Raw genomic sequence first — 14,944 nt, 5'->3', positions numbered from 1 at the left:
CTCTATTCTTAATGTGGAATGGAATGGATACCTAATAAAGTGTGCAGTGCATTTATAGAAGTTTGCCCAAGGTGCTAGGGAGAGGGGCTTGGGGAATAACAATAACAATCCTAGGGCTTCATCCTCAAAACTCAAAGGTCCAACTCTTCACAACCGCCAATGGGCGACTGGAGCTCCAGTTCCCTCCTTGATGTCTGGGGCCCGCCCGCGAGCCGCCTCCAACCGCCGCCAAGCCCCGCCTTCCAGGGCGGCCCTCCAATCGGCGGCACCGTCCTAGCCCAACCCTCGTGGGTCACGTGGCGAGACCGGACCCGCTTCCGGTGCGTCGCGGGCGGCTGACGTCGCCGGGCCCCGCGTCGCTTCAGGGCTGGCCGGCGGCGGCGGAGGTGGAGGCGGAGGCGATGGCAGTGGACCCTGAGCGGGCTTGAGGGCGCGGACCCAGCTCCCTCCCGCGCTACCTCGGGCCGACCCGGCGCTGCCGTCTCGGCTCGCCCCACGTCTGCTCCCTCCCTGGCCGCTGCCTGGGCGGAGGCGGAGGCCCGGGCTGGCCGCCCTGCTCGTGCCCCGGCTCGGCCCCGGACGGCCCGGCTGCTGTGCGTAGAGGAGGCCGAGTCGGTAAGAGGCGGCGGCGGGGCCTGGAGGCCACCCGGCCCCCGCCCGGCCGCCCGGGACGCCCCCGCGCCGTGTCGCCCTCCGGCCGGCTCCCAGCCCGCCGCGCTCGCCGCAGCTCGCCGGCCCTATTGTCTGGGCTCCGCCGCTCCCTCTCCCCTCCCTTCCTTCCCCCTGCCGAGGGCCGGCGGCTGTCAAACCTGGAGGCTGCTGGGCTTGGGGCCAGCCTGCCCAGCCTTTCCTGCCCTTCTGCCGCCCGCTGTGCGTCCAGCTTCACCTCCCACCTCCTGTGGCCCCTCCGGCATTCTTTGACCATCGCTCCACTTGCTTGGTGTCTGTCTTACCCATTTTCTCTTCCCCTCCACTTGTCATCTCCCATAGCTTCCACTGTCCTTCCTTTTTATTTTTTTTTTTTGCTATTCTTTTTTCGCTTTTCTCCCTGTTTTTATTCCTCTTCGTGTCCTGCCTTCTCTCTTTTTGCCTCAAGTTTTCTCCTCCAATAGATTGACTTATTTTGTAAAAGTAACTTGATTAAAATCTCTCTTCATCCTTCTGTCTTTCCACAAGAAAATGAAACCTTGCCTTTTCTGTATTTACCTCATTCCTAAGTGTCACTGGGTATTATTATTATGGGCTCTTAAGTTTGATCCTAGAAAATGTTAGTGTAACTGCCTAACTATCCCTTACTGAGTTCTTCCTGTGAAGAACAGCAAAAATTCTGATTTGATTTCTACACAGACATTTAAGTAACTGCCTTATGTGTTGCACACCAACAAAACTTTTATTAAAAATATTCCTACATGTGTTCCATAACCCCAGTCTGGCCATGATTCCTGTTAACTCTTTAGTGGCCTAATGTTTGCTCAGGCCGTACCAAGAGGATGTCTCCAGCTACCCCCAAAACATGACTATTAAATTTTTTCACAATTTTTGGAGCTGGTAGTCATACTATTTTTTCCTCCTTGCCTGTCAGATTCTTTCTGAGAGGAAGGGACAATTAGAATTTCATGTTTGCTATTATGTTTTTTGTCTTTTGAAATTGTGACCAATCCAGTGTAAAAAAACCAAAAAAACAAAACAAAAAAAAAACCCACTTTTTAAAAAACTGAGTCACCATAATCATTAGAAATTACAAATATAAAAACTTGTTTTAGGTATTTGTCACATTCTCCAGTAATAATAGACTTCCTGATTATCCATTAGATTTTGATTAGATTATCTCAAAACAAGTTCATAGTCCTCAAATACTCATTAGTGAAAAAGGAGGCCATCCCAAGTGTGTTAGGCGGCCAAAAGTTTAATAGTTTTAGTTTAAATAGTCTCCCTGTGAATCATCTTGAGGGAAGTATGTATGTACTTTTTGTAGTTTTTTGTTTGACATCACTACCATTTTTAACATCAGTGTGGGTGCTGTATATTGAAATAGAAATAAATAGAGTAGAAGTCAATTTTCACAGTTAAAATCCCCAGGATTATTCCTTATTAAATATGAAGTATAAGAAAAATTTCAGTTGTGACCCTGTTAAATTGAATCTGCTGCCAAGTTAGGGCTTTATAGGTAATGAAACATCCCAATCACCAGAGGAATTAATCAAAATCCTCACTGGCCAAGGACTGTGTCTACTGTCTTCTTTGTCTTTGTGTGTTTCCAATGTTTTGTATTATAAAGCACTCAAATATTTCTTGAAATTAATGAAAAACTTAATTTGTTTTCTTAAGAATTTAAAAAATTATTCAGAGCACTCGACTTTCTTGATTTTTCAAAATAGGAAATCATTTTTGGGGTATTTTCTTGGACATTTTCAAATTAAAATTTAAAGCATTTTAACCATTAGTAAGTTTTAATGGCACATCTATTTATTCTTTTTTTAACTACTTATCTTCCTATGTCCTTTTGCTTAATTCCCCTATCAGGAGTGCCTCCAAGTTGCATAGTACTTTACCTAGAGATGTTGGTAATCTTCATTCAAATTAAAAAAAATTAGGAAGTATTTTAACATCTCATTTATTGTTTTAAAAATTGTTTAATTTTGTTCCCTTACACTATATTTCCTATGCATTTTATGCATTGGAATCTAACTTTCTTTTTTTCCTCTTGAGGTAGTGAAAAGAAAATACTGAAGAATAGGATCTCAAGATGAGTAAAAAGCCCCCAAATCGTCCTGGAATCACTTTTGAGATTGGTGCTCGTTTGGAGGCACTGGACTACTTACAAAAATGGTATGGAAAATGTAGAACTTTGACTTTAAGCACAATATCTATAGCTTCACATTACTGTTAACTCTTCTGGTAGTAGCAGAAGCATTATTATAATCACAGTTTAAATACATGTGCATTGGTTTTTAGTTTTCAGTTTTAGCATTTAAAAACTTTAGTCAATTATTTCATGTAATCGTTTTAGGTGTTTGAGAACTGAAAATAATTATCTATTACATGGGTTGTACAGAGTGTATTGGTATCTTAGTATACTTAACATGAGTTATGTTGAGAGAGGTTAAGAGGAAATTAATTCAGATAATAAGCTTCCCAAGTTTTAGATAAATTTCGATATGTCTGTTTTCTTGTCCTGTATGGTCTTTCATACTACTGAGTGTATTAATGGTTAGCACAGTATTTTTTTCATAGTATACACTTTCAGAAATATCTCCACTCTTTACCATCCCACCTAAAACCAAAATTGCACTTAACCTTCTCCTTTCCTGAAGGGCAGAACCTAGAACAAGTTGTTACTATCTCCCAAACTAGATGGGCACTCCTTCCATACACTGCTTTCTTCTCTTGTTTGGCCATCTGCTGTATATGGTAAATTTAACCCTCCCTAATATATCCTTTATACATGATGTCAGAAAAGTACATAAACATGTATAAAACCACCACCTGCCAAAGAAGGATGGGAAACAACATGTAGGGTCACTGGGCTCTAGCAGATATAAAGGTAATTCCCCTCCTCCTCAGGAATGTGATCCTTATTCAGGCTAGGTAGCCCTTTCTCATGGTAGAGGTCCTCTTGGTTGCATTTTCAAGCCTCAACTTGAGAGAACCATTAGAGAAGTCCCCTTGCTAGAGTTGGGTTGCCTTTGTTCTTCTTGAAGCCTGTTTATTTTGGTGAGGAGTCTAGTGATTTAACAACTCCAGGATGTTATTTACCAGACATTTTGACATTTTCTTTCACTACAACTTCATTGTAGGCATGTTACACATTTGCTTTTGATTGATTTGCACTAAGTCAATTTCCTGAGTTGGCAATGGCAGACAAAAATTTGTTCAGTCGTAATATTTGACTTTAGTCAAGGGTTTCTGTCTCTTTAATATCTGACCTTAGACCCCAGCATTTCCATGACCCTCAGTTTAATGGCCTTGATCTTGGGCTCTGCTTCAGGACTGTTGACACTGCAACATCTGAGGTTGACGGGCATAGTTATTACACCCCTTTTCCTCAGTGGCATCTCGAGGTTCTTTCTAGAGGTCTCGGAACTCTTATCAGGTGGATAGTGTACATAATTATTCTCTGGAGGGCTTCGAAAACATCTGGGAACCAGGCAGTAAATCTCTCCTATTAGTGACAATAAAGTATCTTTAGATATTGTCAAATGTCCACCAGTGAGGGATGGTGGAGAAGGGGAGGCGATGAAATGCTCCTGATTTAGAAATATTGCCTGAGACTGTGTAACAGATGATAGCAGTTTAGGCAGTAATTGGATTTTTTGGCTCTCATTTGGCCAAAAGGAGCTGTATACTGTGAAGCACACTATTGCATCTCTGTCATAAAATGAGTATAGAAATAATACTTATTTTTTGATTTTGATGTTAATTTTAAGTATTTAAGTTACTGACTTTGGTATTAACTAGTTAACCTACATTAATATATTCTCTTAGGTTTCTCAACCTACAGAGTTGTAACTGAGCTTGCTTCCATTGTTGAAGAAGCATGTAGTTCATTAGTTTTTTCCGTAGTTTTCAGAGAGATGAATATCACTTTTGTATTGGTGAGAAACTTATTTCTGCTGGTGATATGTTTTATAAACCAACAGCTGTTAAAATTTATGATTCAGTAGTTGAAAGATAAGGACTATAAAAAAAGAACTATTTTAAAACTATGCCTAAATATATTTTTTAGTGTTCTGGGTTTCTAGATGATTTGGAATTTCAAAGAACAAATGAAAGTTGTAGCTTCTCACCAAGAAATTTCCAAGTGCTTATCAGAAAGGGTGATGTCATGTGTGTCCTCAATTGGTGAAGTTTAAATTTAATCTAATGACCCCAGTGATAATGTTGTTTGAAGTAAACATTAGCCTGAGTAATCTCATATGATCATCATGAAACTTTTTATCAATTTAATTTTCATGAATTCATTCATATAAAGATTTGAGCATCTGCTTCAGGTAACTCCTTGATTAAAAAAGAAGTAAGAGAATTATATATACATATTCTGAATAATTCAAATAAATAATTTTCTTGTGATTTTTGTTTTTCAATATCAATAGTTTCAAGAACTACTTAGACTTAGGTGAGTATTAAATTGTTAAGTGGCTTACCACAGAGCAATTTTAAATTGCTGAGATTAATTTATATGTGGCACAATATTTCTGTAGGACTTAATGTTTAATAGGTTTTATTTGTAAATGAGGTAAGCTTTATTCTTCATATTATTCTGTTTGTAAAGGGCCATTCTGTATTTTGTATCAATTCTATTTGATTACTGAGAAACTGACATTCTCATAAGGGCCAGAATAGTTAATCACTAAAAATATACAGAAATAATTCCCTTCCTCCCTCCTTTCTTTCACAGTGTTTCTTGTAACCATATTGAATGCTTCATCTTCCAGATTTATTCAGATCAATTTGAAAAGTATTGAGTTATATTTGATATAAATGTAATTTAATTGTTATAGTCATTGGACTGGTAGAGAATAAATGCAAATCTTGCTGTTTCTGTACTTTACACTAAATAGTTTATCTGTTATTAATGAACTTACTTGATGTTGATATGTTTCCTTTTAAAGAGAAATGCAAAAGGAGCCTAATGATAGTGGAATACTCAGAATACCAGTTTTCTTTGTTCCGTATGTAGAAGTATTTTCATATATAAAGAAGAAAAAAATAATTTTTAATGTGTCCCTAGGAATAAAAGGATAAACTCTAAATGTAGTAGGCAGAAACAAACTAAAGTTAAGCTCCCTTAGTTTAAGATTTGTTTAGTAGGAAGACTCACTCTGTTTTAGGAAAAATAAATTATTACTGTTTAAACAAACCATATCACATATTTCTTAAAGTTCAGGAAGATATCTTACTTTTGAAGAGAAGCTTTTTTAAAGTAGGGATTTATTACTTTTTGTTTTCTAATTACATTTATAGCTACATAAGAAAATAATTGATGGCTTGATTATTTTCCAGTACTAATGGGAGCAGACCTAATAAGCCATTGAATGATTAGTCATTTTCATTCTAATATTTGTTGTTTGATACTTGGATCTCTTCTAGACTAAACCTAACTCCTAGTGTGCACTATTAAAATTTTTGAAAATTTTGTAGTCTTACTTAAATTTTTTCTTTAACTGAATAATCAGTATAAGGATTTTAACATACTACTGTTCAATTGACACAGGCACCCGTTTTCTATCTTACCTCCATCATATTTTCCCCTATAACCTCTGTCCATCCAAACTTTGACATTGACTGTTATATTACCTTGAAAGCAGTAATAGCATGAGAATCAAAATGATGCAGGTGTTTTGATACAGGAATGTATTTTGGTAAGCAGAAGGTGCAGAGTTGAAGTTATACTGGAGACACTATAAGTGGATAGTTTTAAATTGAGACATAATAAATTCAGAGAGTTATTAACCCTGTAAATATGAGTAATCTTTAAATGGTCTGCTTATTAGCAAAATAGAAGCAGAATTACTGGCTTTTATTTACAGATTGATTTTAAGGATCAAATAAACTTAAGTATTTAAACTTACTTTAAATTACATACATTTATACATAAATATAAAGCTTGAAGCAAATTCAAGGGAAGAGCTAGAGTTAAAAAATAATCATTTTGGGATCTGAGATTTAAGTATGTAAGGTTTTAAATGAGGCTTTAGTGTTTATATAGAGTGGCCTGGAATTGTAGGAAAGCCATATCATTGAAAAAAGCTGTAGCAGTCTTCTTGGTGACAATCAAACATTTCTATAAAGTTTTATAGTTTATAGAGCACCCTTGCAAATATTAAAGCGTCTCATTATTCCAAAAATGTTCAATGATGAAAGTGGTAAAACTGGTTTTGACTACTGATTTAACTTCTGTCTTTTGATTGAAATTAAACTAGTTATTATGTAGAAAATGATTTAGTTATGAAAACACGACAAATAATATGCTGTGGTGTTAGTCTTAAACAAATTTGAAGTATAGAGTCAATTGAAAATATTCAGATGAGTTATGCTCTTCTGACTTCTTTTGGAATATTTCTATTTAATTCTCTTCTAGATCTAAAGAAAAGGAAAATGAAAGATTAAAAAATGTGGAGATGTCTCCAAGTATCAGAGTTTGATAGAACAGTATAAATTTGAATTGGCAAATGCTGTTTCCACACATTTGGAGGTTTTTGAACTATATGGAACATTTGCAAATGTGAGTTTTTAAGATGTTCATAAGCAGAATCTTAATAGTGTGGGAAAACTGAGGAAATTAATTTGTAGCAAGTACAAATCACCTTCTAATTAAAAAAAATACATATATTCTGAATTTTAAAAAATATTGTTTTCCTAAGATATTCAAAGGAAAGCATTAGTAAAGATAAGTTATATGATCTATATTTAGGGTAGGAGAATACTCCTGAGAAGAAATATGTGGATTGACTTTTAATTATGAAATAATACTTATATTAGATGAGTTTTTAAATTGTAGGAGCATCAGGTGAATACTTTTATGTAAAAATATAGGTTCTTTTGGTAATATGAATAAAATATTTGTCTCTTTATATGTGAGTTTTCTAAATTTGTATATAGTTGAAAAGTAATCATTGTTGACTCATTAACTACCTTAAAAACCTAATTTCAGAAAAGGTGTGCAATTGCATGTACTTTTTTTTATATAGTTCAGACATTTTCACATCCAGATAATCATAAAATTTGAATCAAAAGTCAAATCTGAAACCATCCAGCCTAATCATCAAGCAGATGTGTACCAGTGTACAGACATTTTAGTTCTTAAGTTTTTAAAATATCTGCAAAGTCTTGTATACTCCTTTTAATGATGATAAAGAACTGCCTCCTCCCCAAAAACACAAAGTGTGAAAAGCAAAAAATTAGAAATAGGGGGAAATAGAGTTATTATTTATTTTAAAATACATCTGGTCTCACTGTGATTTTTGTTCTTATTAATTTTTTTTCTTATAGTTCTGTATAAGAAAAGGAGAGAAAAGGAATACTGGGGAAAAAATTTAACTGGAAGTCAGGTTCTTCTCTGTTTTAATGTCTTTTCAGTCAGTGTTACTTTTTAAATGATCTTTCAGGTCCTTTGATTCTAAATTTATTTTCTTTTATATAGTTCACTTATATTTTAATCTCATTTTTAGACAGGAAAATAACAGACCCAAGGCAGAAGTATGCTAGACAAGGAAAAGTCACATATAGTTGGTTTTTTAGAAGAGAAAAACAGTTAAGTACATGTATGAAGACGTGAAGATGTGTCTCTACTTTTTGTACAACCTACAAACTGATGATTTCCTAGCCTCCTTCATAAATTCATAAAAGTATAAAATCTATATGTGTAATATGAATTGTTATGCATTCTCTTGTCATATATAATTAAAATTTTTTAAAAAGTGAATGTAATTTGGAACAGAAATCTAGAGGCTTGCATTTGGATCATAGTGCCTTTGGGCTCCAAATGGTGAGCTTTTCACTATGACACATTGCCTCATTCCCTGGAGCTATGATCTCAGTTAGCTAAATGGGCTCAGTGTTCACAGACCATATTTCTTTTTTTCCCTCCTTCCCTCCTTCTGTCCTTCTCTTCTTCCTTCCTTTCCCAGTACTGGGCATTGAACTCAGGAGTGATCTACCACTGAACTACATCCCTAGCCCTATTTATATTTTATTGTGAGACATTGTCTCCCTAAGTTTCCCAGGTTGTCCTTGAACTTGGACTCCTGAACTTGGACGCCTTCTATTTTTTGGGCCTATAGGCATGTGCCATCCTTCCCAGCAAACAGGCCCTCTTGATTGCCCACTTAATCTAGTTGTATGTATGTGTCTGGCAAGACTGTCCCTGGAAGTTCATCAAGGCTCTTTTACTCTTGCTCCTTGGAATTAGAGAGCTTGCCCAAGGCAGGTTAATTTTAGGTCTCTGTATTCTAGAAAGCTTCCTTCTTCTGAGCTTACCTTAGAATCAAACCTACAAACTTACAAACTGATGATTTCCTAGCCTCCTTCATAAATTTATAAAAATATAAAATCTAGGAATTTTAAGCTTATTTTGCTGTGGTGTGTGTCTTTTTTGTATGATGGCAAAGATTGGACTAAGAGAAAAGACAGTTGTATTTGCTTCTCTGACATTTGGTTGAAGTGCAGCTGTCATGTATCACACTCTTATATCTCTGTATTCATTGCATCATTCCTGCAGAATGTTGTTATTATGTTTTGTGAGATTTCGTTCTAGTCACATCACATAGATAATAGTTTATTTTTTGGTGGTGGGGTTGATTAAAACCACTAGCTGGGAAACAGTTTATGTGTGGTAGTTAACTACCACGTATATTCTCTAGTAAAGAGAGGATATTGCAGTTTTAGTTTTGCTGAGTTGACAGAACTGGCATCTGCAGATACTTAGTGTTTTTAATTTTTGTGTTTAAATGATGTATTTTAAGCTGAGGGAGAAAATATTAGTTTTAATTTTTTGTTTTAAATATCAGTATACTTCTTAAAAAGAAATTAACAGTAAGCTGAAAAGGCTGTTTAGTTTTGCTAAGCTTCATAAGGGTCCTGGTTTTTTAGTATTTTTAAAACTGTAAATTTATATTTTGTAGTACTAGTACTGTTGACCATCCCCTACCATCATTTACCACAGATGATAGCAATATTCATTTTATTAAATTAGAAATTGGTAAGTGCAAGTGTGTGTGTGTGTGGGTGTGGGTGTGTGTATCTAACATAGGTATTTACTTGCAAACGGTAATATACTAAGTTTATTGAATTTTGGTGGGCTTGTAATAAATGAACTCATATGTTTGGTGTTATCTGGAACTATATGGTTATTATTACAAAAAAAAATTAAGACAAATGAATTTTGACTTATGGGTTGAACAAAAGATGATCTTTATTAACCTACGTTAAAAATTTCAGTTTTAAAGTCATATTTTTCTTAGTTCTATAACAAATCATTCTAGGTTTCCTATCTTAATTTTTAAATTTACATAATGACAGATTTTAAACGTGGCAAAAGTTAAGCTACATTATTTTCTCAGAGTGATTCATTTTAATAGTGTGATATTTCATATTTCGGAAGACCTGAAATGCAGTAAGTACTTCTTTAGTTTTGAGAAATTTTAATAATAAAATAGGTCTTTTTTCTTTGCTTAGTCATTTTGTGTAGAGGTAGGCATTTTTCAAAATACAGTAAAATCTGTTTTCTGTATTCTTTGAGCTATCAGAAACCAACTTTAGGTATGTTATTTGTATAAAAAGCAGAAGATTAAATTTGAAGGAAAAATAAACTAATTTGATTTTTCTTATTTTTTTAAATCTGTTTTTATTATCTTTTATTAAGAGCCTGCTAAACTTAAAATCTGCAGTAAGTGAGAGGACTTTAGTATCATCAGTTGCTAGAGCAGAATCTGGAGTGATTGAACATCCAGTCTTTAGAGACTGCAAAACCTGAATTCAGGGATCCAGCACTATTACCTCTTTAAATGGTGCAAGTTACTGAACATTTCAGAACCTCTGTAACCTGGTTGAAAAAGCAGGAGCAGTAATACTACCTTACACAAAGCGTTCTCAGAGTATTAAGCAAGACAGCACCTTGATTTTAGCATGTTTCTTGCCGCTTTAGGCACTTAACACTAACTTTAGTATTAGCAATGTGAATGTTAGTTATTTTAAGAAGGTAAGTCAAATGGAAGAGAAATTAGTATTCTGAAACTTTAATCAATAAGGGATATAAACACATGTGTAGTAAAAAAATATTTAATTGCCAAATATTAAGAAATATAATTAGGCAACTTCATCCTGCTAGAATTTTGAGTTTTGCTGGCATAATTAAGTGGTGAAAAGTTTGATTGTAGCTGAAAAAATTAATATGAAGTGCATAAAATTGGAGTACAGTGCTGGTGACGGGGAGAGCCTGTTGTGGCAATGTAAAAGGAGAGTTTTGAGGGGTTTCTGGAGTCTGATGGTAGGAGGAGGTAAAAAGTGCAAAGGTCGTGGCATAAGCCCTACCTGTGTGTGTTCTGGGGATTAGTGCACGGTCTAGAAGGAAGAACTGAGAAATAGTGTGACTAGACCCTAGAGAGTTGTAGAAGATGTGATTTTGACCCATGAGCTATTATCTTTAATGTTCTTAAAATTCTAGATTATTTTTAATTGTGTTTCATTTTGAAATCTCAACTTTGAATAAATCAAAAGGGGTTTTTCAGTGTTTTTTAAGTGTAAAATAAATTAATATACAGTGTCTAAAAGCACTGAATTTTAAAATTCTAGTATAAAAATATTAGGTTACCTTGTCTTTGCAGGTAAAATCAGTAGATGAATAGGTGAGGAAAATTACAAAGTGTATGTAAATTTGAAGTGCTTCTAGGAAACTGATAACATTAAAGAGTTACTAGGTTACAAGAATATTGTGTTTACTTAGGATCACAGTCTACCTTAATTTTTATTTGACAAATAAACCTTTTATTTCTAGCTCTTATGATATGTTTTAGTTATTTTGAATGAACACCATGTTAAAATAAGTTAAGTTCTTATCTGCAAAATTTTTTGAATTGTTAATCCTAACTCCCTAGGATTCTGCTAACATTTACATTATGTTTGTCATATTTCATACATTATCATCCTATAAATCTTAAAGAACAGTTTTGTCCATGAAGTAATTTTTATTTTTTTATTTTTTATATTTTGCCATGTTGGGGATTGAACCTAGGACCTTGTATATAGTAGGCAAATGTTCTACCACTGAACTACACCCCAGCTCTGAGAGCATTCTTTTAAAAATATTCTTATATGCTAGTATAATGTATCTTTACTAGTTATTACATTAGATTATAATTGTGTTAATTTATTTGATTCACTTTTTCTTTGCTGATTAATGAAGTTAATAGGAAACTGTTGATTTCTAAATTTATATCAGAACTTTTATTGTCTTATCAACACAAACAAAATTTGAATAACTCAGGGCAATTTTTAAAAATTCTTTCACCTTTTCATTCCTATGACATTTGTTCAAATAGTTGCTTAGTCTTTACTCAAATCTTTTTCATGAATTTTAATGGTCTTTAGAACATTTGGCAATGTATTCTGGCCTTGCTCAGTGGATTGTACTGATTGGACTTCAGTTTAAGTGCAGGAGATTCGAGACCATAAGTATACCTGGGAATTTCCCTTGTCCTTCTCTTATTGTTGACTTTCTTTTATCAGTACAGGTCAAAATCTAGATGTATCAAATAGGATGACCAATCAGAATGAATTTTTTAAATTTAAATAAATCAGTTGATATTTCTGATATGACTGCCTGCTCACCTTTCTTTTCCTCTTTCACTCAGGAATAAGGGACTACTGATAGTTTGAATGTTAATAGATGATCTTGCGTTCCAAAAATTTTTGTTTGCCCATGGGCTCTTGAAATCTGCATAAACCTGGGAATGTCCACCTTTAAAACTGTTCATACATATCCACACTAATAAACAGTATTTTGCTTGCATATAACCTCAGGCATTTTGAGATCCTCCTTGTGGATGAGTCAAGACTTGCCTGTATTAAATAGTGAACAGTGTGAGCCAGTATATGAGTTCACCAGTAGTTGTAATTCCTATTTTAGGTTTCTCATATTTTTGTGTTTTGACAACATTGGGTGTTGATACTGTAAGGAGCTGATGCAGTATTTTCATTGTGTAGCTAACTTTGGTTAGTGTCTGGTTCTTATTCATTGTGGATTTAGTTCAGAGTTTATAGATATTGCTACTGTCTGAACAATCTTCTGTGTGTTGGAAGTACCCATCATAGTGTTATAATGACAGTATATAAGTAAGGCAATAAAAATCTATTAGGAGTTCAGAGAAAGTAAAAATAATTTTTATTTTTTGTGATGACTTTGCTCTGTTTGTAGTTAGAGCCACAGGAACGTGACCATTAGGGAATTTGGATTCAAAAAGGGTCAATTAAATATAACAAAGATTATCTTAAAATATTCTGAGTATTTGGATTTGTTCTTTATTTCCGTTGACCTCCCACCTCCTCCGAAAAAAGCTAATAGGGTGAATTATTTTCCTTAAGTTTGATCAAGATAAACTCTTCTTCAGGATTCAAGTATAAAAGACATAAGAGCAATGTCATCCAGAGCAGTGGAGCACTACCTTATTTTGTACACAAGTAAACGTCACTTAAACAATGAGTGTATAAGTGGTATTACACCAGGGAAGGTACACAGTGGAAATTTTATGGTGTTTGGCAGTAACACAAGAAAAGGGATAAAAGAACTCTATGTAAAATTTTCTCTTTGAGGAATCATACTTCTAGTGAGGTTACCTTCTCTTCATTTCTTTTTGTTGAACCCTTGTGAAATGCTACCTCATGCTCAGTTTGTTTCTAATTTTCTCATCTGTAATCATTGTTTTGGCAGGTTATCTCTGACACTTTAAAGTCTGAAACCCCAGGCTCCCAGTTTCTTAAATATTTTCAACATAAATTATCATCATAAATTTCTGAGACTGAGACCAATCACTGTTCTTTTCTCTAACAGCTTTCTATGATTCAGCATTAAAAAAAAAAGACAAAAACAACACAACATCTTCTAAATTCAGTAAGAAAAATTTAGGTTCAATTTATAGTCAATTATAGTAAAGCATAAATAGTGCATCAAAATAATGTTGTAGTTCAAGATGGGAAACATTTGTGAATACATTTGTTCAACAGTATTTTTCCTTCACTGTGTTTCCAAACATTATTACTATGGGCCATCTGCTTGAACAGGGAAATCATTTTATTATTATATAGCACTGTATGTTAAAATGCTATTTTGTGTACTTTATATGTATTGCAAAGATTTCAATGTTATGATTTTTTTCTTAAGGTAGAAGTGAAAAATAAAGTAAAACTTCAAGTGACTCCCTGCTATATGTTTGTAGAAAGCTAGCAAGTCCAATCTCGTACTCACTATTTTCCATTATGCATCTTACTGTTAATCATGTAATCTGGTGAAAGGGAATATAACTGTTTCTGTTAAGCACCCCTTCAGTCTCCAAACACAAGGCCCTTGAGGACAGATCCCACCTCCTACTTGACTCTGAATCCACATTGGCTACTGTTACCCAGAGTTACATAAATGATTTAAATTAAATGAACATGAGTAAATGAATTATGCTATACTCTTCACATTGTATTGTATTTAAGTCTCAAATCTCAAAGTCCCCTACTAGGTTCAACATGGATAATGTCTCCCAAGAACCTTCAATGGACTCCCTGATTTCTTTGAATTATTAAAGAATCTTAGATAAACCTTTTGTATGCACTTACTATTTTTACTGTGTATAATATCATCACTGAGAGATAGGCCTTTTCTCATTTCTCCTACTGTCATGGGACATAGACTTGTGCCAGTCAGTCTTGCCTTTGAACAATGCAGTATCATGTAATCTTGGACCAGTCTTCATGTGTTAAATTGGGACTATGTTATCTATTCCATGGATGGTTACCAAGATCAAATGAGAAATGCATATAAAGAACAGTTGACATGCAGTAAGTAAAAATTGTAGAGCCTTGACATGCACATGACAATAAATGCTTCATTTTTTTCTCTCATCTGACTCTAAAGATAATAAGCTTCTTGATGGTAGAAGTTAATTATGTTTCTTTTTGTATCTACCAACAGTGCCTAGCAAGTGCCTTAGTCTTATTAGCTGTTCAAGTATATGTTGCATGAATGAACAGAAATTTGGACATTCTTGATAATGGTAATATTTCTGATACCTTTATTTAAGATTCAAAATTTCATTAGTAGATCTTATAAAAGTTAAAATTATATTAATCCTAGGTATCATATTACTTATTTAACTTTTGGCCTTTTCTCAAGTATACACAGCAGTTTGTAGATAATTACAGAGTGTGACATGCTGTGACTTCTAAAGAGGCTCCTAGAATT

General features: G+C 34.6%; 1 protein-coding gene across 14 annotated transcripts in view; it reads left to right on the top strand.

The window, feature by feature from the left end:
• Nucleotides 1–349: 349 nt before the first annotated feature.
• The window catches only part of Phf20l1 (PHD finger protein 20 like 1), a 69,904-nt gene continuing 55,309 nt past the window's right edge, over nucleotides 350–14,944 (top strand). For 11 of the 14 annotated variants that reach the window (XM_026407024.2, XM_077801410.1, XM_077801409.1 and 8 more), the window contains exons 1-2: nucleotides 350–615; nucleotides 2,710–2,829. In XM_026407024.2, the coding sequence (XP_026262809.2) occupies nucleotides 2,747–2,829 (83 nt within the window). In that variant the 5' untranslated portion in view covers nucleotides 350–615; nucleotides 2,710–2,746. Of the gene's footprint in view, nucleotides 616–2,709; nucleotides 2,830–7,081; nucleotides 7,226–14,674; nucleotides 14,757–14,944 lie in introns of those variants that run through there. The other 3 variants (XM_077801401.1, XM_077801407.1, XM_077801411.1) reach the window with 3 other exon arrangements.

Source organism: Urocitellus parryii, chromosome 7 (assembly GCF_045843805.1).
Source record: "Urocitellus parryii isolate mUroPar1 chromosome 7, mUroPar1.hap1, whole genome shotgun sequence".
Lineage (NCBI taxonomy): Eukaryota > Metazoa > Chordata > Mammalia > Rodentia > Sciuridae > Urocitellus > Urocitellus parryii.
Note: the sequence above shows the minus strand (reverse complement) of the source record. Positions and strands in the feature narration are given on the sequence as shown.